Consider the following 27,138-nt stretch of genomic DNA (forward strand, 5'->3'; position numbering starts at 1 on the left):
AGAAGAGACAACACGTCTACGTGCACATTTCTTTTCATTAAAATACAGCACCAAACATCTTAGTTTGATGTAAAATTGAACAACTAAGACATCTTCCAAATTAGTAACAGATTTCAGTTACCTTGAGGAAGTGTATACTGGCTACGGCGTATCAAAATAGACAAACTGTACTATTGTCGCTTTTTTCAAGTTAAGGTCTTAAGGGAGTATGCGAACAAACTTGTTCGGTTAGCCGCCAGCTGAACTGAAGCATGCTGACGACAGCGCATCACTACAGCAAGCTAACATTGGCTGCATGAGCTCACATGTTCCCACTGTGAACATTTGGCAAAATTAAAGCATATTTGTACAAATACAGTGTATTTTACTCATGCGTTTGAACAGTTAGTACATTTTCAAATAGTTCTTATAAGGACTACTGCACTGGAATGAACAAGGACAATTTTAGCAATGTTTTATCCAGTCATTTCAAAACACAGTCTATGAAAAACAAATATTATAATACAATTTTATTTCACAATAGAGACTAAAAACAATGTACATATGAACATTTAAGAGCTGTAAAGTTGAGGCACTTCTACAAAAACGTCTACAGCGACTGTCATTAAAGGCTAACCAAAGATGTGACTGCCAGGGATCAAACTGGGATTTTGAAGCTAGTACTGTTCCCTAAAATCAGTTACTTGGTTTTCCATAAATATATTTGATCAGACATTTTGTCAATGCATACTGTATGCCCAACTAGATCTGGACGATATCAGAATATCCATATGATAAATTGACTGAAAAATGGCATAAAATGTAGCTTAAATGTCACATATTTCATAATTTGACAAAATATATGGTTTACAGGAGACAGCTGTTACAAAAGACACCAGGAGCTAGGCAATGTTTTCCAAGACAAATGTTTGTCTGTGATCTAATAAATCTACAAGTCAGTGACAATATGAGGCACAACAATCTGAACTTATCATTCAATAATAAGTTCAGATAATGTAAGGTTGATGTACCATCTGCATGTCAGTTGAGTCTACACAAGAGAACAAAGCAGAAGCGTTTGGCATGCTGGGAAGAATACCTTGTCTATTGTTATCATTCATTATGGGGTGACCTATATTTACCCTGCCAACAGGTAGCCCTATATTTGTACTTCTGCAACTCTTGTTTTCAGACTTTAAAGCCACATTTCCTTTGAGGATTCACCCGTGTTTACCCAAAATGTTCAGGCTTTTCTTTCCATGGGTGCCTGTGCTTCTGCAACTCTTGTTTTCAGACTCTAAGAACACTTTGCTTTAATGGCTTTAGAAAAGCTAAACATACACATTGTTTTGATTAGAAATTATATCATATTAAGATTAAATGTTTGTAAGTAGAATAAACAATTGACTAAACTCGGACAAAAATCATATCGAACTTAATGGAAGACAAGGATTAAATATAATTTCCCCAGCATATATGTTATGAGCGCCCCTTATTTCTTTAATCGTTTGATTTGTTGAGTGACCTGTATAAGTATACAAACCCTCTTATACGAGACATTTTTTATCAAAGGAATAAATATAATTCACTTTTGGACATGGCCCAAAGTGGAAATTTAAATGTGATTGTACTGTGTGCACAAATTACATCAAAGGCCTTATGATAAAGATGAGAAATAAGTAATAATAAAGATCAGGGATTCACAGGTGATGAATAAGTTAAAAATGTTTATTTCTCTTTTTCTATTTTTGAATGGACTATGCCAATTGTCATATAGATACAGTCTAACATTACTTTAACCCCAACACCACAATTTATGTCACATTCCCATACCCCACAACACCTTATCTAGGCGGTTTGCTATCGAACACCCACTTAACGGTCACATTTACCTTGGCCAAAATACTAACCCTTTCCCTTTTAACTCATCCCATCAACCCACCCACCCAGCTCTCCCAAACACCTCTAAGCACCATTCTACTTGTTCAGGCCTATTCCAATGCCATATATGACAGATTTCCAATTCTACAGTCCCCTTTTGGAAGGGGGGATAAGGTGTTCTGGCAGGTCAGTGGGAAGCTCGTGACCCTCAAGCTTCACCTTGATCAAGTGATTGGCAAGGGAAAACTCTTCGTCGTCCAGGAAACCGTCCTTGTCTACGTCGGCCAGCTTCCAGATCTTCCCCAGCACTGTGTTGGGCAGCTTGGACTTCACCATTTCCTTCTTGGCCATGGCACCAGACACTTTGCCGTTGACAGGAGACAGGGTGTAGAAGATCTCATCGTAGGTGGGTTTGTCTCGTGCCACCACCCACTCCAGCTCATCAATGCCCTCGCCTGCACCCTCGCCGTAGCCATGGCCGAAGGGCCCATTCATGGTGCCCTCGAAGGCACCACCTTGGACTGACTGGCTGGGCATGGCTGCCTCCTCCTGGCGGACGAGGGTCATGAGTTTGGCGATGTCGTTGGCTAGCATGTCCTCAACGGCCTCCAGCAGCTTGGGCTTCACCACCTGGAACTTACTGAAGTCTTGGTTTGCCAAGATCTCCTGTGTGTTCATAAAGTTGAAGAGGTCAGGGGAATTCTAGTCAAGTAAAAAGGTATCTGCAATGCTTATCTCTACTATCGCTATCATTACTTACATGGCCACTTTGGTTAACAGAAGTACTACCTCCACTGGAAAAATAAAGTATATTTATGTACCTGCATCTTAGCTAGTTTGGGGAAGTCTCCAGGTGAGATCTGGTGCTCTTTCTCAATCCTCGTGTAGATCTCCCCCAGGTTGGCGATCAGCTCCTTCTTCTTATTATCCTTCCCAAACATATTGGGCATCTCCTTCTTTAGAGAGCTGATGATGTAAGCGTGGACCTGGAGGGAGGGAAGACTAAATCACATCTGGACCTAAACAGCTACCCACTGATCAATTTTTATTTCAGCACAATGAGGGTGATACAATAATGCAGTAGAGTAATTGCTTTCTGAGATTAATGTTACTGTTAACAAGCCCCAACATTTGAGACCTAGGTCTCACCTTGGCGAGGCGAGCCCGCTTGATGAGGTCATTGAGCTTCCTCAGAGCAGCATTCCGAGGCAGCCCCTGAATATCCTTGAAAAGGTCCTGTTCCTCAGCCTCAAAAAGCTTCCGGTTGTCTGGGACCAGGAGCGGCTGAGCCCAAAAAGAACCGATATACACCCGGATCACCTCTGGAGTACCAACAATTTTACCAAGAGACCACATGAGGGCGCCATAGACCCTCATCAGCTGCTGCGTGCCAATCTGGTCAGCCTTGTTCAGAACCACCCGCATCTTGTCCTCATGGTTCTTCAGGGCGCGGATCACCTCAGAGAATTCATCTGAGATGTCCAGTTTGTGGGCGTCGAAGAGCAGGATGATGCGGTCAACGCGTTCTGCAAACCACTCCAGCACTGCAGCAAAGTCATAACCTGAAGAGAGGAAAGAGAATTGTATATATAAAAAAAAAGGGGGTGTGAAATCTTTAAAACATCAATGTGAATTAAATCCTTTTATCAAAAAGGTTAAGATTTAAATCATATGAAAATTGTGTGAGACGCGTTCAAACAAATTCCAGTATGTAAGGAGTGTAAATATTCACATAAATCAACACCAATTTGATTTCAATTGGTGTGAGCCGCTCCTAGTAGTACATGGGCCACCCACCAAAAGAAAGCTTCAGAAAAGGCATTCTGTGACCATCATTACGTAGATAATTTTATGAATATGAACACTGTGGTTCAAAACTTGTAAGTTTAACATCAATAGTTTTATATCAAAATGATGATCCAAGGAAAAATGTTAACCATATACAGTGGTTTTCTGAACAACATTTTTGATGGGTGACCGTTAGACTAGACCATAGTAAGAGTGTGGTTGTTTCTCTATGCAAATCAAACTCAGATTCCAGCTTATCCTGTCTCCATGGTCCCTCTCCACACAGCAACAGACACCCCCCAGCTACAAATCCAAAAACAGGAATATTTCACAATGAGACAAAATGTGTTTTTCCTGTGCCAGGAAAACCTTAACCAAACACCCTCCATCTTCCTCCCTCTTCTCACAGTGTGACACAGACACTGACCCTTCACCCATGACCTCCAGAGCATAGAAATGGATAAAGCAGAATCCAGTTCATTGTACGTGACACACCTAGTAAAGCCATATGAAATTGATGTGATGATGCAAGCAAATTTGGGCCTCACATTTCACCCTCATGATAAGCGTCAGGTCTTATTCATAGTTGTTTTCTGGAGCACAATGTTGAACACTAGGTCTAGCCTACATAAAACACAACAAAAATATAAAACATGCAACAATTTAGATTTACAGTTCATAAGGAAATGAGTCAATTGAAATACATTCATTAGGCCCCAATCTATGGATTTCACATGCCCGGGAATACAGATATGCATTGGTTGGTTGATTGTGGCATGTAGAATATTGTCCCACTCTTCTTCAATGGCTGTGCGACGTTGTTGGATATTCGCAGGAACTGGAACACGTTGTCGTACACGTCGATCCAGAGCATAGCAAACATGCTCAACGGATGACATCTGGTGAGTATGCAGGCCATGGCAGAACTGGGACATCTTCAGCTTCCAGGAATTGTGAGAAGATCCTTGTGACATGGGGCCATGCATTATTATGCTGAAACATGAGTTGATGGCGGCAGATGGATGGCACAACAATGGGCCTCAGAATCTCATCATGGTATCTCTGTGCATTCAAATTGCCACCGATAAAATGCAATTGTGTTCATTGTCCGTAGCTAATGCCTGCCCATAGCATAATCCCACCATGGGGAACTCTGTTCACAACGTTGACATCAGCAAACCGCTCGCCCACACAACGCCATACACAGCTCTGGTGGACATTCCTGCAGTCAGTACGCCAATTGCACACACACACTCAAAACACAAAAAGACACCTGTGGCATTGTTATGTGTGACAAAACTGCACATTTTAGTGGCCTTTATTGTCCCCGGCACAAGGTACACCTATGTAATGCGGTTTAATCATCTGCTTGATATGCCACACCTGTCAGGTGGATGGATTATCTTGGCAAAGGAGAAATGCTCACTAACAGGGATGTAAACATTTGAGATAAGCTTTTTGTGCATATGGAAAGATTCTGGGATATTTTATTTCAGCTCATGAAACATGGGACTAACACATTACATGTTGCATTTATATTTTTATTCAGTGTGTGTAATTAATATATATATATATATATATATATATATATATATATATATATATATATATATATATTATATACACACAGCTCACGCCAAAATAGAATTCAATGTTTAAGTGTTTGTTTACGATCAACATTCAAAGGAAATCGTATGAAATTCTTGGTTCTGAATGAGAACAGACGCTTTACACATTAAAATTTGTCCCATCAAACTTGACATTCACACTCATCTTTTAAATGAATGAAAGTCCATTCTATTCACTCTATTTCTACGACAGGGATGGCTTCGCCCCACACAATATCCTCCCCTGAATGACAAACAGGAAAGAGCCTTTGGCGCATTAATTGTGCAGCGGGGAGACACTGGGACCACAAAGAGACCTCTTCCTCACCTCTGTTTAGAACGGTTATTTATTTGTTCATTCTGAATTGAACTAGAGGGCAGCAGGGCACTGACTCTGCCTTGGCACACTGCGCTGGAGACAAAAGAAAAACTTTAAAGGAAAAGGCCACAATTACTATCAACGTCCACAGTTTTTAAAATGTGCTTGGGAAGTACAATGCAGAGAACAGTCTGACTCAGCGTTCCATTTGAGCAGCGAGAAACAGCTGTCTTCATCCGATCTCATTGTTTCTCTTGCTCTCCCTCACACATTAAAGAGATCCATGATAAGCTGTTATTTTATATGCAATAACTAGGCTACTTACTTAAAACCTAGTAAAAAGTAATTTATTTATTAAATCACATTTCTGCTGATTAAACCAGAAGAGAAGCCCGAAAGGCGTCGACCTGTGTGTACGTAGAGCCCGATCTTCCTCTGTCGAAGGATTGGTGCTCGACTAATATCACTTTACGTAATTGTTGTGTCTATAGATTTGTTCAATGTGGTGTTAGTATGTATGTACAGTTGAAGTCAGAAGTCTACACACACACACACACACACCTTAGCCAAATACATTTAAACTCAGTTTTACAATTGCTGACATTTAATCCTAGAAAGATTCCCCGTCTTAGGTCAGTTAGGATCACCACATTAATTTTAAGAATGTGAAATGTCAGAATAATAGTAGAGAGAATGATTTGTTTCATCTTTTATTTGTTTCATCACATTCCCAGTGGGTCAGACGTTTACAAAGACTCAATATGTATTTGGTAGCATTGCCTTTAAATTGTTTAACTTAGGTCAAATGTTTATGGTAGCCTTCCACAAGCTTCCCACAATAAGTTGGGTGATTTTTGGCCCATTTCTCCTGACAGAGCTAGTTGTAACAGAGTCAGGTTTGTAGGCCTCCTTGCTCACACACTTTTTCAGTTCTGCCCACAGATCTATGGGATTGAGGTCAGGGTTTTGTGATGTCCACTCCAATACCTTGACTTTGTTGTCCTTAAACCATTTTGCCACAACTTTGGAAGTATGCTTGGGGTCATTGTCCATTTGGAAGACCCATTTGCAACCAAGCTTTAACTTCCTGACTGATGTCTGGAGATGTTGCTTCAATATATCCACAATTTTCCTACCTCACGATGCCATCTATTTTGTGAAGTGCACCAGTCCCTCCTGCAGCAAAGCACCCTCACAACATGATATTGCCACCCCCGTGCTTCACAGTACAAGTACAATCTTTGTCCCCATGTGCAGTTGCAAACCGTAGTCTGGCTTTTTTAATGGAGCTTTTGGAGCAGTGGCTTCTTCCTTGCTGAGTGGCCTTTCAGGTTATGTCGATATTGGACTCGTTCTGCTGTGGATATAGATACTTTTGTTACTGTTTCCTCCAGCATCTTCACAAGGTCCTTTGCTGTTGTTCTAGGATTGATTTGCACTTTTCACACCAAAGTACTTTCATCTCTAGGAGACAGAACGTGTCTCCTTCCTGAGCAGTATGACAGTTGCGTGGTCCCATGGTGTTTATACTTCCGTACTATTGTTTGTACAGATGAATGTGGTACTTCAGGCATTTGGAAATTTCTCCCAAGGATGAACCAGACTTGGAGGTCTATAATTGTTTTTCCTGAGGTCTTGGCTGATTTCTTTTGATTTTCCCATGATGTCAAGCAAAATAGGCACCGAGTTGGAAGGTAGGCCTTGAAATACATCCACAGGTACACCTCCTATTGACATCATTTAGCCTATCAGATGCTTCTAACCATGACATATTTTTCTGGAATTTTCCAAGCTGTTTAAAGGCAGTCAACTTAGTGTATGTGAACTTCTGACCCACTGGATTTGTGATAGTGAAATAATCTGTCTGTAAACAATTGTTGGAAAAATGACTTGTGTCATGCACAAAGTAGATGTCCTAACAGATTTGCCAAAACTATAGTTTGTTCACAAGAAATGTGTGGAGTGGTTGAAAAATGAGTTTTAATGACGACTCCAACCTAAGTGTACGTAAACTTCCGACTTCAACTGTATGTATGTAAGTTGTTGTCAAACTTTTTTCAGACAAGATCCAAGAGTCAATTAAACAGTACAGTAGTTTGTTAGGATTGTTATTCACTAGGATAATAAGCACAAAGAATAATAAGTTGGCTGTAGTGAATCACAGGAAAGTATTCTTCCGTCAGTCTGGGTTTTGTGTCAACGTCAGCAGGATGTGTGATCTCTGGACCGATCCAATGAGGGCGTTACCTGGCAAAGTCCACGAGAACAGCTCCGCTTATCTCTACTCGCTTTAAGGAGGGATGTGCTGGTAATAAAGTCAGGGATGTCAAATCTACACCGAGAAGATCAAAAAGCACAGCGCTGCAGGTCACAATTCTTCACATTTAACTTGAAGGTTAATTGTTGCCACACCACATTGTAACTGAACAATCAATCTCTGGTGAAATAAAGTTGAACACTTCAAGGTGAGCTCAATCACAAGAGAGAAGGAACATTCTGAATATTCAACCTAATATCTTACCAGCCAATCAACTGTATGTCAGGCCCACCCAAAGTCTGTTTCAAACAATGGCATTAATTCTGCTTGTTTTGCAATAACTAAAGAGTTGAATTGCCCCCAACCCTGGAGCCAAATATTGGTGGAGGTGAAAGTGAACCTAATGGAAGGAATTTTTCAGTTGTGTTTTCCAGCAGCACAGCTAGCTAATCATCCAACATCAGTGCCAAACCTCTAATGCCCTTGTGGCTGAATGAAAAGCAAGTACCCGCTGCAATGTTCCAACATCTAGTGGAAAGTCTTCCCAGAAGAGCGGAGGCTGTTATAGCAGCAAAGTGGGGACCTTGGATGTACACAGATAGCTAACAATAATATGCATGTCAAGCTCTCCTGGCTGAAATTGGAGGAGAGAACTACTGGCACACAGCTCAGACACTCATGCATACCCCACAAGAAATGCCACCAGAGGTCTCTTCAAAGTCCAGAACAGACTATGGTAGGTGCACAGTACTACATGGAACTCTGTTCCACATCAAGTAACTCATGGCAGTAAAATGAGATTTAAAAAAAAACACCTTTAGGAACAACAGGGACTGTGAAGCAACACATATTGGGCACACACTTCATCTTGTGAATGTATTGTAAATGTTTTAAAACATTTATAACTGCCTTAAATTATTCTGGACCCTAGGAAGAGTAGTTGCTGCCTTGGCAGCAGCTAACGGGGATCCATAATAAATACAAATACCAACTCCATATTAATGCACATGATTTTGGAATGAGTTGTTCGACGAGCAGGTGTCCACATAGCAGATACACTATATGGCCAAAAATATCAGCAACTATCTGCTATGAACGCACGCATGGAGTTAAGAACAATACCAAACTAGGGGAGATCATTTCTCATTTCAAAATTATGTAATAATAGAGAATGTGGCACTGCCTAGGGTGAGAAGGATCACTGTATGCTGAGCTGGTGGAGAATTTCCACGTCATACTCCGATGCCTATATGAAGCATAGGTTAGAAATTTGAGACAATCCTTGCAGGGCTCAGAAATAGACATACTCAGCTGTCTGTCCGATAGCAGCATGCCTGTTTAGGTGCCTAGGCGCATACACACAGCTTACTCAAAATACTGTCCAGATAGACATCCACACATTCATAACCTATTGTCAGTGCATTCCATCAGTTTGGCTTAGATATTAACTGTGTAAATCATGTCTGAACTTAATAAACCATGCTAGTGAAACCTGATCCATGTGGGGGGGGGGAGAGAGAGAATGCTTTCAAAGACTGACAGTTAACCACCCCCTGCCTGGCATCACTTCCTACTATGTGGTCCTACTGACGTGTACTTGTTGGTCATTAACACCGCTGGCCTTGTCATGAGTTACATTACTGGTTATTTGGTACATGGTAGTCCAACAACTCAACTCCTTCACCCCTGACAATAGGCACGGTCATTATCAATGTCCTGGTGGATAGAACAGGAGCCTGGGTAGTATAACATCTAATAACTATCTCCTCTGTGTCCCCTTGGGAATTGGCTAGCTTTTCACACTAATGGGGGTCATATGCATGGCATCCCCTCTCCAGTTAATAGAAAGGCTTGGAACAGAGGAAGGATCTAGAAATATGTTAATGGAATGGAAATTATAATTCCACAATACAATGGATATTTACTTATTTGTTGGCACAGGGCCTGCTTTTGATGGAACATGTTGGTATCCTGTATGGCCCGAGGTCAAATGATTAATTGTGGGTTGTGTGTGAATGTATGCATGCGTTCAATAAACTAAAAAAACTGAACTTAATACATTTCAGAAATATAAAAGAAACAGGCATAGGGTGGTGGACATGAACATTCTTTCTCCTTTAAGGTTAAGGAACCAGCCACGTTGCATAAGCTGTTTGTTGTCACTGGTTAACCACATGGGTTCAAATCTCTTCCAACTCACTTGCTGCTGACAGCAGACACAGCAACCCCTTTATTACCAGCCTTAATTTGACAGGAATTGTCTAAGCGAGAGAGAGAATGCCCGTGACACCCGAAACCGGGAGAAAACTTGGGAGTCACCGAGGAGGACCTTGAGCATGTATACAGTAAATAATGAACGGTCTGTCTAAGTGAACCTTGCAGGTCATGCTAGAGTGGCAAGGACATCGCCTCATTCACCTGCCGTACCTTCACAGATGAAGTAGTAACCTAGATTCACTACTGTAACCCTGAGGCAAAATAGCAGTGCCCTTATTAGGAAAAGTCCTCACTCTAGCACCCTAAAAGAAAGGTAGCTAAATAGCCTACTCTTTTTTCCATATAGCCTAGTCAAGCAGGCCATAGTATTATGATTAACAGAATTTTAAAGCAGCCGTGGAGCTGAGCTAGTGGACAAATACAGAGTCAGAAGACTTGAGATTATTAACTGCTCTTGCAAGGTCTGAGCCAGGGCAAATGAGACAAGTATTACTTTGAGGCAGATAACACACTACAAAAAAAAATAACTGTTTTAAGTGAGATGTAGGCATCGGTATGAGGACGAAAAATAATTTATCAGCACCACAATACCTACACTCCACCCATGCTCTACCAAGGTTTTCCAGCATAGTGCTTTGACCTACTACAGTAGCTATATTGGTCTATTGTAATTCAAACAATGTGTATGCAGGTTAACCTTTCTAGGACACACGTTCCGCTAGCGGAACCCCTCGACAACATTCCGCTGAAAAGGCAGCGCGGAAAATTCAAAAATATTTTTGGGAAATATGTAACTTTCACACATTAACAAGTCCAATACAGCAAATGAAAGATAAACATCTTGTTAATCTACCCATCGTGTCCNAAAAATATTTTTGGGAAATATGTAACTTTCACACATTAACAAGTCCAATACAGCAAATGAAAGATAAACATCTTGTTAATCTACCCATCGTGTCCGATTTTAAAAATGCTTTACAGCGAAAACACAACATATGATTATGTTAGATCACAGCCAAGTCCAAAAAATACACAGCCATTTTCCCAGCCAAAGATAGGAGTCACAAAAAGCAGAAATAGAGATAAAATTAATCACTAACCTTTGATGATCTTCATCAGATGACACTCATAGGACATCATGTTACACAATACATGCATGTTTTGTTCGATAATATGCATATTTATATCCAAAAATCTCAGTTTACATTGGCGCCATGTTCAGAAATGCCTCCAATATCCAGAGAAATTGCAGAGCCACATCAAATAACAGAAATACTCATCATAAACTTTGATGAAAGATACATGTTTTATATAGAATTAAAGATACTTGTTCTTAATGCAACCCCTGAGTCAGATTTCAAAAAAACTTTACGGAAAATACAAACCATGCAATAATCTGAGACGGCGCTCAGAAAGAAAATTCTCCGCCATGTTGGAGTCAACAGAAATCAGAAATTACATTATAAATATTCCCTTACCTTTGATGATCTTCATCAGAATGCACTCCCAGGAATCCTAGTTCCACAATAAATTGTTGTTTTGTTCGATAATGTCCATTATTTATGTCCAAGTACCTACTTTTGTTGGCACGTTTAGTACACATATCCAAACGCTCGCGCAGATCCAGGCGAACGTCGGACGAAAACTTAAAAAAGTTATATTACAGGTCGAAGAAACTTGTCAAACTAAGTATAGAATCAATCTTTAGGATGTTGTTATCATAAATATTCAATAACGTTCCAACCGGAGAATTCCTTTGTGTCTATAGAAGTAATGGAACGCAAGTCGATATCATGTGYAATGCGCGTGACCAGGACCTGGCTCTCTGCCAGACCACTGACTCAAACAGCTCCCATCCGGCTCAAAATCACAGTTGAAGCTTCATTCAACGTTCTACAGACTGTTGACATCTAGTGGAAGCCGTAGGAAGTGCAAACAGATCCATATCCCACTGGGATTTCAATAGGCGATGAGTTGAAAATCGACCAACCTCAGATTTCNGACATCTAGTGGAAGCCGTAGGAAGTGCAAACAGATCCATATCCCACTGGGATTTCAATAGGCGATGAGTTGAAAATCGACCAACCTCAGATTTCCCACTTCCTGGTTGGATTTTTCTCAGGTTTTCGCCTGCCATATGAGTTCTGTTATACACAGACATCATTCAAACAGTTTGAGAAACTTCAGAGTGTTTTCTATCCAGTAGTAATAATAATATGCATATATTAGCATCTGGGACAGAGTAGGATGAAGTTCACTCTGGGCACGCTATTCATCCAAAGTGAAAATGCCGTACCCTATCCCTAAAAAGTTAAATGATATGAAAACATGCTTTGCTTTTATACTTACAAGACCATCATGCTTGATTGAGTGTTTTTTTTCTTGTAGTAATGTGGTGCCTGCCTAGATTTTCTTAAACCTTATTTAGAAATACATGTTATTGTGAAAAAAAATGTTTCATAAAATATTTGGGGTCAGTAGTAGGGTTGAATATTTTCCCCAGCATTTTACAAAATGTTCCAAATGTTATAAAAGCGGAAAAAGGAAAGTGGGAGGGGGAAAAAGGAACTTATGTCGGTCCTGTATTAAAAAGACCATGACTGGTTAATTAAGGAAAATTGCGATAAATAAAAAAATATACCAGTTTCATTTAAGGACCAGAAAATTGATAGCAGTGCCTTAGATTGCAAAAGAGTTGAAGATATTTTTGACGCACATGGTTAATGAACTGATACTCAAAACGTTTAAATTTTTCAATTTAAATTATACACAATTCTTGCAACCAATAGAATGTTATTGATAAGGCCTCCCGGGTGGCGCAGTGGTCTACGGCACTGCATCGCAGTGCTAGCTGTGCCACCAGAGACTCTGGGTTCGAGCCCAGGCTCTGTCGCAGCCGGCCGCGACCAGGAGGTCCATGGGGCGACGCACAATTGGCCTAGCGTCGTCCGGGTTAGGCCGGTAGGGATATCCTTGTCTCATCGCGCACGCCGTTTCCTCCGACATGTTGGTGCGGCTGGCTTCCGGGTTGGATGCGTGCTGTGTTAAGCAGTGCGGCTCGGAGGACGCATGGCTCTCGACCTTCGTCTCTCCCGAGCCCGTACGGGAGTTGTAGCGATGAGACAAGACAGTAACGACTAACAATTGGATACCACGAAATTGGGGAGAAAAAGGGGGTNTCGTCTCTCCCGAGCCCGTACGGGAGTTGTAGCGATGAGACAAGACAGTAACGACTAACAATTGGATACCACGAAATTGGGGAGAAAAAGGGGGTCAATTTATAATTTTTTTATGTTATTGATATGGGGGATAAAAACTGTCCCAGCTCTGCAGATTTTTCTGCGAAGAGACTGAATCATTAGATAATTTGTTTTGGTACTGTCACAGGGCCAGGAATGGCTGAAGAATTGCAATATTTACCTGGAGCAAATAGCACTACTGGGTGATCTGAAATCAATCGATCAATAATATAAAATAAAACATTTTGTATTAACTTTACAAATCTGTAGAAACAATGAGAATAGAAAAGTTTAGGACTTTTGTGAAACATCACAGCACAGTTGAAAAATATGGCATATAGAAATCCAATATCAATGGTATTAAGAGATAGATGGGAGGGGTTGAATGGAGCTGAAGGTTAGGATAAATGACAGCAAATAATAACAAGATAACTAATGTAAAACGTATATGGGTTAAGAACTTTTGAGAAAGAACAGTTTGAAAGATTTGGCAAATAGAAATTAAACCGGATGGACATCAGAAATAGATGGGAGGGGAAGGACAGGCATACAACAGAAAAAATAGAACTATTGTAAAACCCATCCAGGCTGTGTAAGGGCTATTTGACCAAGGCGTGTAATGGAGTGCTGCATCAGATACCCTGGCCTCCAGTCACCTGACCTCAACACAATTGAGATGGTTTGGGATGAGTTGGACAGCAGAGCATGAATGAAAAGCAGCTAACAAGTGCTCAGCATATGTGGGAATTCCTTCAAGACTATAGGAAAAGTATTCCAGGTGAAGCTGGTTGAGAGAATGCCAAGGGTGTGCAAAGCTGTCATCAAGGCAAAGAGTGGCTACTTTGAAGAATCTCAAATATATTTAGAGTTTAACACTTTTTTGGGTACTACATGATTCACTGTGTCATTTCATAGTTTTGATGTCTTCACTATTATTCTACAATGTAGAAAATAGTAAAAAATTCAGAAAAACCCAAGTGTCCAAACTTGACTGGTACTGTAAATATAAAATAAGTCCCATCTCGAAAATAAATCACTATTCTCCTTGGTAACCCGGTATTTCCCACAGAAACCGGAAGAGTCATTCAAAAGAATTATAAAACATAAATGCCTGGAGTTGATTAGAGCTTTGATCAGCATGAAAATTCAAACATTGATTCTACTTGAGCCTGATGAGCCATTTACAGTTGAAGTCGGAGGTTTACATACACTTAGGTTGGAGTCATTAAAACTTGTTTTTTTAACCACACCACAAATTTCTTGTTAATAACAATCAATAGTTTTGGCAAGTCGGTTAGAACATGTACTTTGTGCATGACAAGTAATTTTTCAAAAAATTGTTTACAGACAGATTATTTCACTGTATCACAATTCCAGTGGGTCAGAAGTTTACATACACTAAATTGACTGTGCCTTTAAACAGCTTGGAAAATTCCAGAAAATGACATCATGACTTTAGAAGCTTCTGATAGGCTAATTGATGTCATTTGAGTCAACTGGAGGTGTACCTGTGGATGTATTTCAAGGCCTACCTTCCAACTCGGTGCCTCTTTGCTTGACATCATGGGAAAATCAAAAGAAATCAGCCAAGACCTAAGAAAAAGAAATTGTAGACCCCCACAAGTCTGGTTCATCCTTGGGAGCAATTTCCAAAACGCCTAAAAGGTACCACGTTCATCTGTACAAACAATAGTACGCAAGTATAAACACAATAGGACCACGCAGCCGTCATACCGCTCAGGAAGGAGACGTATTCTGTCTCCTAGAGACTTTGGCGCGAAAAGTGCAAATCAATCCCAGAACAGCAGCAAAGGACCTTGTGAAGATGCTAGAGGAAACAGGTACAAAAGTATCTATATCCACAGTAAAACGAGTCCTATATCGACATAACCTGAAAGGCCGCTGAGCAAGGAAGAAGCCACTGCTCCAAAAGCACCATAAAAAAGCCAGACTACGGTTTGCAACTGCACATGGGGACAAAGATCATACTTTTTAGAGAAATGTCTTCTGGTCTGATGAAACAAAAATAGAACCGTTTGGCTATAATGACCATCGTTATGTTTGGAGGAAAAAGGGGGAGGCTTGCAAGCCGAAGAACACCATCCAAATCGTGAAGCATGGGGGTGGAAGCATCATGTGGGGGTGCTTTGCTGCAGGAAGGACTGGTGTACATCACAAAATAGATGCCATCATGAGGGAAATTATGTTGATATATTGAAGCAACATCTCAAGACATCAGTCAGGAAGTTAAAGCTTGGTTGCAAATGGGTCTCCAAATGTACAATGACCCCAAGTGTACTTCCAAAGTTGTGGCAAAATGGCTTAAGGACAACAAAATCTAGGTATTGGAGTGCCCATCACAAAGCCCAATCCCATAGAAAATTTGTGGGCAGAACTGAAAAAGTGTGTGCGAGCAAGGAGGCCAACAAACCTGACTCTGTTACAACTGGCTCTGTCAGGAGGAATGGGCCAAAATTCACCCAATTTATTGTCGTAAGCTTGTGGAAGGCTACCATAAACATTTGACCTAAGTAAAACAATTGAACTTCTTATGGCTGCAGGGGCAGTATTGAGTAGCTTGGATGACAGGTGCCCAGAGGTGCCCATAGTAAACTGCCTGCTCCTCAGTCCCAGTTGCTAATATATGCATATTATTATTAGTATTGGATAGAAAACTCTGAAGTTTCTAAAACTGTTTGAATGATGTCTGAGTATAACAGAACTCATATGGCAGGCAAAAACCTGAGAAAAAATCCAAACAGGAAGTGGGAATTCTGAGGTTGGTCGATTTTCAACCAAGTCCCTATTGAATACACAGTGGGATATGGATGAGTTTGCACTTCCTACAGCTTCCACTAGATGTCAACAGTCTGTAGAACCTTGTCTGATGCATCTACTGTGAAGTGGGGCCGAAGGAGAAGGAATTAGTCAGGTCTATCATGACCTGACCATGCGCGTTCCACACTGATCTTGACAAACCATTTCTGTGTGGACCTTGCTTTGTGCGCGGGGGCATTGTCATGCTGAAACAGGAAAGGGCCTTTCCCAAACTGTTGCCACAAAGTTGGAAGCACAGAATCATCTAGAATACCATTGTATGCTGTAGCATTAAGATTTCCCTTCACTGGAACTAAGGGGCTACGCGCTTCATTCAGCACTTGGCGGCCCCGTTATGCGAGCTTGTGAGGCCTACCAGTTTGCAGCTCAGCCGTTGTTGCTCCTAGACATTTCCACCACACAATAACAGCACTTAGTTACCCGGGGCAGCTCTAGCGGGGCAGAAATTTGACACGCTGGCATCCTATGACGGTGCTACGTTGAAAGTCACAGCTCTTCATTAAGGCCATTCTACTGGCAATGTTTATCTATGGAAATTGCAAGTCTGTGTCTTATATTGTATACACCGGTCAGCAACGGTTGTGGCTGAAAAATACTTTGTATATATGCCGTATTTGGTAAATAAATGAAACTAGCTCCAGTAGGCTAATCTTTGAGTGTGAACTGTATTATAGGGAGTGGAATTACGCACATGGTTCAAACTATGACAAAGCAGAAGAGAACATGCGATTCTGGTGAAGCATGAGGCCTGCAAAGTCACAAGTATAGGTTAGCGAAATTGAAACATAGGGCCTAATTGTATAATTAGTAGGCTGACGCACACACACAATATTTCGCCTAACGTTTTTAGCCTTCCTCCTCTCCATTGTTGCTTCATTCATTCATTCATTCATTCATTCATTCATTCATTCATTCCTCGCTTTCAGAAGTTAAATATGTTTGTCCTCATCTTCATTCGAATGACATCCTTGAATAATATAGGACTAGAACTAGATGCAGAAGACTTTCACTTCTTTTCAAGAAGATTGAATGGTTATGGGTCTAAATAAATAACTGCTATAGCCTACCACCATCACGGGTTCACTCCTTTTAACGTACCTGTGAGTTCTATTGGGCTGCTATATTTAACATTAGGCAAAAAAGAGCTTGCGTCCCTCTTCGAATAGTCTATTGGTATAAGAAAAATAATGTCCAGCAAGCTATTCTGGTCTAGCTTTTTCTGCATGGGACTCCAAGAGCTAAGGAGCATTTGTTAAAGAAGAGGCCAGCAGAGCACAGGTGCTTGCACAAGAGAGAGGATATAAGTTAAGCTTATTATGCATAACCCATAATTAACTTCTTATGGCTGGGGGAGCTATTTTCACATTCAGATGAAAAGCGTGCCCAGAGTAAACTGCCTGCTACTCAGGCCCAGAAGCTAAGATATGCATATTATTAGTATATTTGGATAGAAAACACTCTGAAGTTTCTAAAACTGTTTGAATGATGTCTGAGTATAACAGAACTCATATGGCAGGCAAAAACCTGGGAAGAAATCCAACCAGAAAGTGGGAAATCTGAGGTTTGTAGATTTTCAAGTATATGCCTATCCAAGATAGTGTAAATTTGGTCTGATTGCACTTCCTACTTCCACTAGACGTCACCAGTCTTTAGAACCTTGTTTCAGGCTTCTACTGTGAAGGGGGAGCGAATAAGAGCTGTTTGACTAAGGGGTCTGGCAGAATGCCATGAGCTAAGTCACGCGAGCAACCAAGAGCAAGCTGCGTTCCCTTTCATTTCTAAAGACAAAGGAATTGTCCGGTTGGAATATTATTAAAGATTTATGATAAAAACATCCTAAAGACTGATTCTATACATCGTTTGACATGTTTCTACAAACTGTAATGGAACTGTTTTGACTTTGTCTGGACTAAGTGCCTGCGCCTTGTGAATTTGTGAACTAAACGCGCAAACAAAAAGGAGGTATTTCGACATAAATGGACTTTATCGAACAAAACAAACATTTGTGGAACTGGGATTCCTGGGAGTGCATTCCGATGAAGAAGATCAAAGGTAAGTGAATATTTATAATGCTATTTCTGACTTCTGTTGACTCCACAACATGGCGGGTATCTTTAAGGCTTGTTTTGGTGGCTGAGCGCTGTACTCAGATTATTCCATGGTGTGCTTTCACTGTAAAGCTTTTTTGAAATCTGACACTGCAGTTGCATTAAGGAGAAGTATATTTTTAATTCCATGCATAACACTTGTATTTTCATCAACATTTATGATGAGTATTTCTGTAAATTGAGGTGGCTCTCTGCAAAATCACCGGATGTTTTGGAAGTAAAACATTACTGAACATAACGCGCCAATGTAAACTGAGATTTTTGGATATAAATATGAACTTTAACAAAACATACATGTATTGTGTAACATGAAGTCCTATGAGTGCCATCTGATGAAGATCAAAGGTTAGTGATTAATTTTCTCTATTTCTGCTTTTTGTGACTTCTCTTTGGCTGGAAAAATGGCTGTGTTTTTTGTGACTAGGCACTGACCTAACAGAATCGCATGGTATGCTTTCGCCGTAAAGCCTTTTTGAAACCGGACACTGTGGTGGGATTAACAACAAGTTTATCTTTAAAATGGTGTATAATACTTGTATGTTTGAGGAATTTTAATTATGAGATTTGTTGTTTGAATTTGGCGCCCTGCATTTTCACTGGTTGTTGTCAAATCGATCCCGTTAATGGGATTTCAGCCGTAAGAAGTTAAAGCTAATACTGCATTGAATTCATTACCGGAAAGGGGTAGGCTAGGACATCTATATACAGTGCATTTGGAAAGTATTCAGACCCCTTGACTTTCCACATTAAGTTACAGCCTTATTCTAAAATGGTTTCAATTTACACACAATACCCCATAATGACAAAGCATAAAAATGTTTAGAAATGTTTACTAATTTATTAAAAACAGGGGTGCAACTCAATATTAAGTTTTTTTGTTTTGTTGACTCCGTGTATATTTAAGCATTAAGGCACGGAGGGGTGTGGTATATGGCTGTTCCTATGCACTACGCAAAGCGGAGTGCCTGGATAGAGCCATTAGCCATGGTATATTGGCCATATCCCACAAACCCCGGAAGTGCCTTATTGCTTTTATAAACTGGTTACCAAGGTAATTAGAACAGTAAATACACCATGACTTTCAGACAATCATTGAGGGTTTGAACCACCCAATTTATAAACATTTTAATAGCAGGACACTAAAGTTATTCCACTGAAGAATTAGGCTGTTTAAGTAGGTTTGAATCCTAAGCAACCTGCATACACATTGTTTGAAGTACAATAGACCAACAAAGCTGCTGTAGGAGGTCAAAGCTGTGTGCTGGAAAACCTTGGTAGAGCATGGGTGGAGTAGGCATTGTGGTGCTCATGTGAATTTCCTATTTCGTTTAAGACTGATGCGTACTTCTCACTTAAAAATGTTTTTGCTTTGAATATCCATGGTTTTACATTGGAAGGTGATTACATTATAGCACAGAAATACATAAGTAAAAATACACAATGACAAATGGCAACAGAAAGCGTAGTAATTAATATTTATTTAATATTAAAATAGCAGATTTTTCAGAGGGATGCAAAAAAACAGAAACCCATTTAAGCCAATATGGAGTTAACTGGAAAAAAAGACAAATCGAGCAAGCTCCTGGAAAATAAAAATAATCAATATGTAGCCTACCCATCAACCATTTACATACATTATTGACGGTCACATTAGGTGGCTCGGAGAGCAAGGCATGAAGTGGCACAACCCGCTCTGTGTACTGCGCCAGCAGAGTGCCTGTGCTACTTCGCCATGACATCCTAGTCACCCCCCTCGATGGAAACGACTTGGGATACATCTAGGGGACGGCACTGGTGTGGCAGATGCACGGATTTGGTCATCCAAAGGTTTCCCGGGACAACGGTGGTCTTCTCTGATATCGCACAGCGTAGGAGCTGGATGTTCCAGAGGATAAACTAGTGCATTGAGGGCCTTATGCTCCATCAATCAGCTGGTGTACGCATTTCAGGGAACACAATCCACTACCCTGCCACTAAACAGTGTGTCCCTGGGATGTACCGTAGGGGTGGAGTGCATCTGGGCATTTTTTATACTTCTATTGGTCATTTTTTAAGCTAGGACTCCGGTACACAGGTGGGAGCACTCCAGTAAAGTAGATGGCAACTCACCATAACGCTGGATGCCAACTGCCGATAAACTCCACAGAAGAAAAGGTGGGGGCAACAACGCTGGTTGGTAGCTAGCTAGGACAACAGTAGACAGTGTCCTTCACCCCAGCTTGTCGGACACTGTTTTCCTGCAGTTCTGTGAACGACGGCGAAGGCAGGTGTTTGGTAGGCGTTAGCGAAGGACACTGGTTGCTAGCTAGATAAGTAGGACTTCAGTACACAGCAGGCGGAATTGTTAGCTAGCTCGCACACCAGTAGACAGCGTACTTTGCAGATGGTTAGCATGCAGGAGCAAAGGACACTGTGCTAGCTAGTTAGATATCAGGAACCCAATGGGATGCTCGAGGTCTGAATTGCGGGCCGCAAACACACACTATTGGCAAGACACGCGCACTAGTACACACACACACACACCACAGTCCCTGTCCATTGCAACTCAGCAATGCTCTGAAGAGCCACCTAATAAGCACACAACATACGTGTGTGTGCGCTTGTTGGGACTGGGGTGTCAAAACAATACATGAAAGAGAAATGGTTAAAACCCTGCCTATTTCTACCATTTCGCATCTTAAAATCTGATTTTAAACCTAACCACACAGGTTACCTTATGTCTAGCCCCAACCATAAATTAAAACCAAAAAGCTAATATTTATGAATTTTTACAATAACCAATTTTGACTTTGTGGCAACCCTTCAGATTCCATGGCTGTAACGTTAACGCTTACAGGCTGACTGCATCGTATGTGCGAGCGTTGCAAAATAAATTTTGAAATCTATGTTATTCAATTATTATGCGCGCCAACGAGCGTCTGCATTGCCAAGGGCTAAATCTGAAGTCAGTTCTAGTTCTGACGCATATCACGCTGTAAGTCCTGCCTCTCCCATATCCTCATTGGTTATACCCACGTGGGTGACTGAAAGACGAATGAGGTCAGTGGCGGTAATGCACCTAATTTGTGAAAGTTGCCAATTGCATTATAAAGTCAAGAGAAGAAAAACCCTGGAAAAAGGAGAGATGACTAAAAACGAGTCAGTTGACCGTTTTATGTGTGGATTAATTGTCGGAGTAGAGGACCTTGTGCATTTCACGTAAAATAACAACTCAATGTTTATATCCCAGGACAAATCAGCTAGCAACAGCAAGCTAGCTAAATAGGACAAATTAGCCAGCAAGTGCAAGCTAGCTAAATTGCCATACATGTTTAATGCTTTCGACCTGTCCCCAAATTAATATAATTGGTTCAGAGTTTGTTTTGATATTTTAACCTGCGTGTCGTGATCGCGTTTGGTGTGAGGGGACAAAATACATTTATGCACGATGGCGCACACGCGCAGTCGGTTTGGGTTCCGTGTTATGCTGCATTTAGCCTTAGGATGTAAAAACATACCAGTCGGCATAGTGGAATAAGAAAGCATGAAAGACTGACGTCAAAGGCAAGCCAGTATGCATTGCTATGGTTCTTTCAGTAAACAAACCAATCAACATCCGGTAGAAAACAACACTATGGCAAACGGCAAAAGTGGAAACATTTGAACTCTGGCGGCAAGCCCCGTCTACCGTGGTGGCTGACCTCAAAGGCATTTACCATTATGCTCGCATTGAAAACAATGACATCCGGTTTGCTGTCTACCATCTAAAACACTACATTACACTACAAACCCTGTCATGAACGCATTATCTTGACACTATTTAAAATTGACAGTCTGGTGATGACAGGACACTTGTTCTTCATTCACTCAGTACTGATTGAACTTTGTTTTAACCATTGCATGTATAATGCGTGGCAGTTTCCCGAAGTTGCGCATTGACTAGGAACTGTGATTTGTTTGTGGAAGAATGCGGGATAGCTGTACTGTGCCGGTGCATGATCCGTCCATTCAGCTAACATTACAGCCTTGGTGCTAGCTAACGTTACTGGCTAAAGTTAGTTGGCTAGCCAACTGGCAATATAAGCCAAGGACGTTTGCTATGCTATTTGTGCTTATTACGCGCAAGTGTCAAAGACCAACAGTTTACACAAATGACTTCAGCCATGTGAAAAACCTGCCATAGCAAAATAGTTAGATTCCTTTGCGTGTAGCTTGCCTCTCATCCGACTGGTGTTAACTAGTTACTTGCACTGTTAATGCGCAACTCAATTGCTTTGGTCCAGTTTTAGAACTCAGATGTGTCTGAAAAGATGTTAGCATTGTCAGAAATGCTACAACAATGTAGCACATCGTTGGTGCTTATCGGACAGAAATGAGCATGTGAGTGATAAATTATACATTTAATACAAACTGTTGACCCTACAAACGTATTCATTCTGAAAGGTGGAAAGTAATGGTCACTAAATGGATGCTGTAGCATAGTTTTAATCAGACATCTGGAATTTCAGCTAGGTTTGGGTAAAGAAATAATGGCCAACAAAGCCAGTCTGTTAACAGAGTTATTCAATGAAAATGAAAACAAAAGGATGAAAGGGAAAGTAGTTTGGAGTGGGATGAGAGAATTTGTGAAGGGAGATGGACTGACAGCGTTCAATTTGGACATGTGCCACAGTCACAGGGACAATGGGGAAGTGTACTGCAGTGACCCTGGATTGACTACGGTGTGGGTTTCCTATGAGTGTGTGTGTGTGTGTGTGTGTGTTTCCTATGCGTGTTTCCTATGTGTGTTTTAGCCCGTGTCTGTGTAGTATGTATGTTATAGAGAGATAAGAGGACAGCTTGGGGAAAATACAACTAACAACCTCCTATTTTCCATCAGTGACTAATGATTGTAGCAGGGCTTCCCCATTGTAGCAACTGGCCCCACTATTGCCTAATGAAAAATGTATTCTGACCACAATAAGCACTCTACAAACTGTTGTAACCCCAGTTTCATCAACCCTGGTTCAATATACTGTCAGACTGTGAATTCAAATCCATTCTGGCCTGCCCAATTTTACTTCACCATGGTGCTCATGTGACTCGTGGGTACTGAGGTGTTCAATACTCTCTCCAGTAAGTGCATGAAAGCCCTGTTGCAATGTCCCAGTCCCTGACTCCCCCACCTAAAGTCAAGGATGGTACAGCACACCATCATTCCACTCATCAATTCCGCTGGACTTCAAACACTCATTCGATCTCCTGCCTTCAGCACTCAACATCAAAGAGTTCATGAAACGTGACAAGTCTACTTTTATACCACCAAGGTTTTAGTAAAAGACCAACTATAAAAGCCTCCGTTTTCTCACCTTCTACCTACCACTGCATCTCCTTTCTATCCCCAGGAGGCTGTTTTACCCTGGAGTGACCATGCTAGCATCCTCACACCCAAGGTGACTAATCTGCTAAGGTGTAAGGACCAGGATATTTATTTTATTTAACCAGGGTAGAACATGTGAAAGTGCTCGCACCAAGTTGAAAAGTGAAGGGTGAACCAGTCAGGGTGTAGCTGGAAAGGGGAGACTCACAAACACATGCTCTAGGGCACCCACAAGCCTAGTCTTTTGCCCATCCCTGAAAGTGTGTGTAAAAACACATACCTAGAACTCAATGTATGCTTTGGATGAAGTCAAAAAGTTCCAGGCTCAACATTGAGTTAAACTAGCAACTCTCCCCGTCATCCTGCCCAGGAGTCAGTGTTTTGCCCTAACCATCCATCCTCCAGCCCTTTCCCTCTGAGGCTCCCACCGTTTCCTGGCCCCTGGTGGCCTTCCTCTCTATCAGGACATTTATCTTGGAGTGGGATGGCACTCACACACATTCTGTCACTGTGTTCAACATGAGGGGGGCAGGGTCGTGGAGAGGTTCTGACATCCTCTCTTCTGCAGCACACACACACTCCCAACAGGAAGGTAACACCGCTTAACACCCTACATTCTAAACAAAAAGGTGAACAATTGTTTCCTGAACAAAACCACTAGGCTATATCTCCACCCAATGCACTTGCCCTAGGACCATATATAGGAGGTAGTAGTCTTCTGACGCAGATCACACACACAGGAATTCAGCCTAGAAATCAGTGTAGGCTGTTCTGCAGTAATATAAACAGGACGGCTAAAAATACATGCTGTGTTATGCTCTGGTAATGCAACGTATTCAATTTCATTCCTCTGCTTCACTACGGGTGTGTCCGAAATGCCAACAGTATGAATCTGCATTCTCAAAGGCACAAAAAAAAATAAAAAAAAACATGAGACAGAATATGGACAGATAAGATGGAGAGCAGGAGAGGAAATGAACAAGGGAGAGGAATAAAGGACAGTCATTGAGAGGGGGGAGAGGAATAAAGGACAGTCATTGAGAGGGGGGAGAGAGAAGAATGCAGAAAGTGAAGAAAGATGGGGTAAAATAATGAAAAATAGGAGGTAAAGCACCAACCTCTGCTGAGCCTTTGCTTCTCTCCAGACAGGATTCCTGGGGTGTCGATGATGCTGATGCTCTCCAATACAGCGTTGGGCATCTGAGCACACACAAACCTGGGAGAAAGATGCAGAGCGTTGATATGTAGTAGGGCAGACCCCATTTAGTTGAATGGTTGATTGTTTGGTCGACCAGCATTTCTTCAGTCGAGCAGTTGCAATAATGTTTTACTAAAATCATGGTGTACCTGACACCTGTTTGATTGGTGCCTGTCTGAGTGGACTAATCCATTGTGAATGCCGTGGGGATGGCACATTAGTGATGTGATCTATTAGTCTAAGACATGCTACTGAAATTGTATAGTTATATTATGTAAGAATGGTGCAACACAAATAAAATTATATTATTCTATAACAAATGCGCGTTCTCCCGTGTTGGATAGTGGTAGCTGTCCGCGGTTCTGAAACATAATTGCGCTGTTGAATTGGCACCTTCCTAGACCATGCTGGTATGTGCATAATAGCAAAGTTAACAAGCATATTGGTGTTGAGAACCATGCGGCGGAGTCACCAACAAAGAGTTAGGAGACGAGAAAACTGCCCTTGCCTTAATTGTCTAAGAACAGTGAGTGGAAACCAACTTATGTCTATAATCAATACCCTAAAATGTTAAGTGCCTGGCTTTATAAATCATCCATATATACAGTGCATTGAAAGTATTCAGACCTTGACATTTTCCACATTTTGTTACGTTAACAGTCTTATTCTAAAATGGATTGAATTGTCCCCCCCCCAACCTACACACAATACCCCATAATGACAAAGAAAAAACAAGTTTATGCATTTTTTCTAATATATTTAAAAAGAAATATCACATTTACATAAGTATTCAGACCTTTTACTCAGTACTATGTTGAAGCACCTTTGGCAACGATTACAGCCTCGAGTCTCCTTGGGTACGACGCTACAAGCTTGGCACACCTGTATTTGGGGAGTTTCTCCCATTCTTCTCTGCAGATTTTCTCAAGCTCTCCACAGTGTAATTCTAGAGCTCTGTCAGAGTGACCATCAGGTTCTTGGTCACCTCCCTGACCAAGGCCCTTCTCCCTCGATTGCCCAGTTTGGCCGGGCGGCCAGCTCTAGGAAGAGCCTTGGTGGTTCCAAACTTCTTCCATTTAAGAATGGAGGCCACTGTGTTCTTGGGGACCTTCAATGCTGCAGAAATGTTTTGGTACCCTTCCCCAGTTCTGTGCCTCAACACAATCTTGTCTCAGAGCTCTACGCACAACTCCTTCGAACTCATGGCTTGGTTTTTGCTCTGACATGCACTATCAACTGTGGGACCTTATATAGACAGGTGTGATCCTTTCCAAATCATGTCCAATCATTTGAATTTACCACAGGTGCACTCCAATCAAGTTGTAGAAACATCAAGAATGATCAATGGAAACAGGATGCACCTGAGCTCAATTTCAAGTCTCATAGCAAAGGGTCTGAATACTTGTGTAAATGTGTGTTTTATATTTTTAATACATTTGCAAAAATTGCCTAGTCATTATGTGGTGGTGTGTGGATTGATGAGGGGAGAAAAAAAACAACACGTCGTATAAACAATTTCACAAATTTGTCTTATTATTGTCATCATCAATCGTTATAATAAGTAATGTCATTATCATTAGCAGGCTTAGTGTAATCACCATCGAGCTGTAGAGCGCATCCTGTTTAGTTTTAATACCGTAACTTAGGCCTATATCTCAATACTTATATAGGCTACTGTATCAATCAATTATTTGTTCATGTCATCACACAAGTCAGTTTGAAATGCAATCAAGCATTTTAGTTTAAAAAAAATAAGGCAACCATTGAATAATTAACGTAAACAATAAATAGGCCTAAACCGTTCCACTTCAGAAATTGAATTCACAAATTAATGCAACTTTTTTCTGTAATAAAGGCTTTACAAAAACAAAAAATTCTGGTATGCTTATAATTTATTTTGTGTTTACAATGTTCAGAAAAATGATATTGTAATCTAACCGCACCTGTTTGGCATGTAGCGCATACTCCTGACCTTTTCTTAATCTCCAGTATTCTCCACAACTAGTCAAATTTATTCCACACATCTGAATTCCCCTCTACCCCCTGAGCAACCAATAAACATTCCCTCGTTTATATATAGTTTAGTTGATCCTGTTTTTCCATTCACATTATCAACACATTTGATCTAATTTATGCTTATTTATAAGTTCTGATGACAAGTAAATTACTGGAACTGAGCTTTGATGCAAACCTACATCCTCCGACATCTTACAAGACAATAGATGAAGAGCTGTATCTGAGCTGTCCAGCTCCTCTAGAAATAGACTGACTATTGTTTTTGGAGACCCTCCAAATCAAGGCACAAAACCATATGCTACACTCAATACAATGAGCACACCCACACACTTTGTCCACTCTGTTATAAAACT

At 41.0% G+C, this 27,138-nt stretch overlaps 1 protein-coding gene across 1 annotated transcript in view; it reads right to left on the reverse strand.

The window, feature by feature from the left end:
* Nucleotides 1-494: 494 nt before the first annotated feature.
* ehd1b (EH-domain containing 1b) overlaps nt 495-27,138 on the reverse strand; it is a 31,205-nt gene continuing 4,561 nt past the window's right edge. Inside the window, exons 2-5 of the mRNA XM_023987968.2 lie at nt 24,690-24,787; nt 3,010-3,422; nt 2,682-2,846; nt 495-2,526 (exon numbers count right to left, since the gene is read on the reverse strand). Of these exons, the coding sequence (XP_023843736.1) occupies nt 2,005-2,526; nt 2,682-2,846; nt 3,010-3,422; nt 24,690-24,787 (1,198 nt within the window). The 3' untranslated portion in view covers nt 495-2,004. The remainder of the gene's footprint in view (nt 2,527-2,681; nt 2,847-3,009; nt 3,423-24,689; nt 24,788-27,138) is intronic.

This window comes from Salvelinus sp. IW2-2015, linkage group LG5, assembly GCF_002910315.2.
Source record: "Salvelinus sp. IW2-2015 linkage group LG5, ASM291031v2, whole genome shotgun sequence".
Taxonomy (NCBI): domain Eukaryota; kingdom Metazoa; phylum Chordata; class Actinopteri; order Salmoniformes; family Salmonidae; genus Salvelinus; species Salvelinus sp. IW2-2015.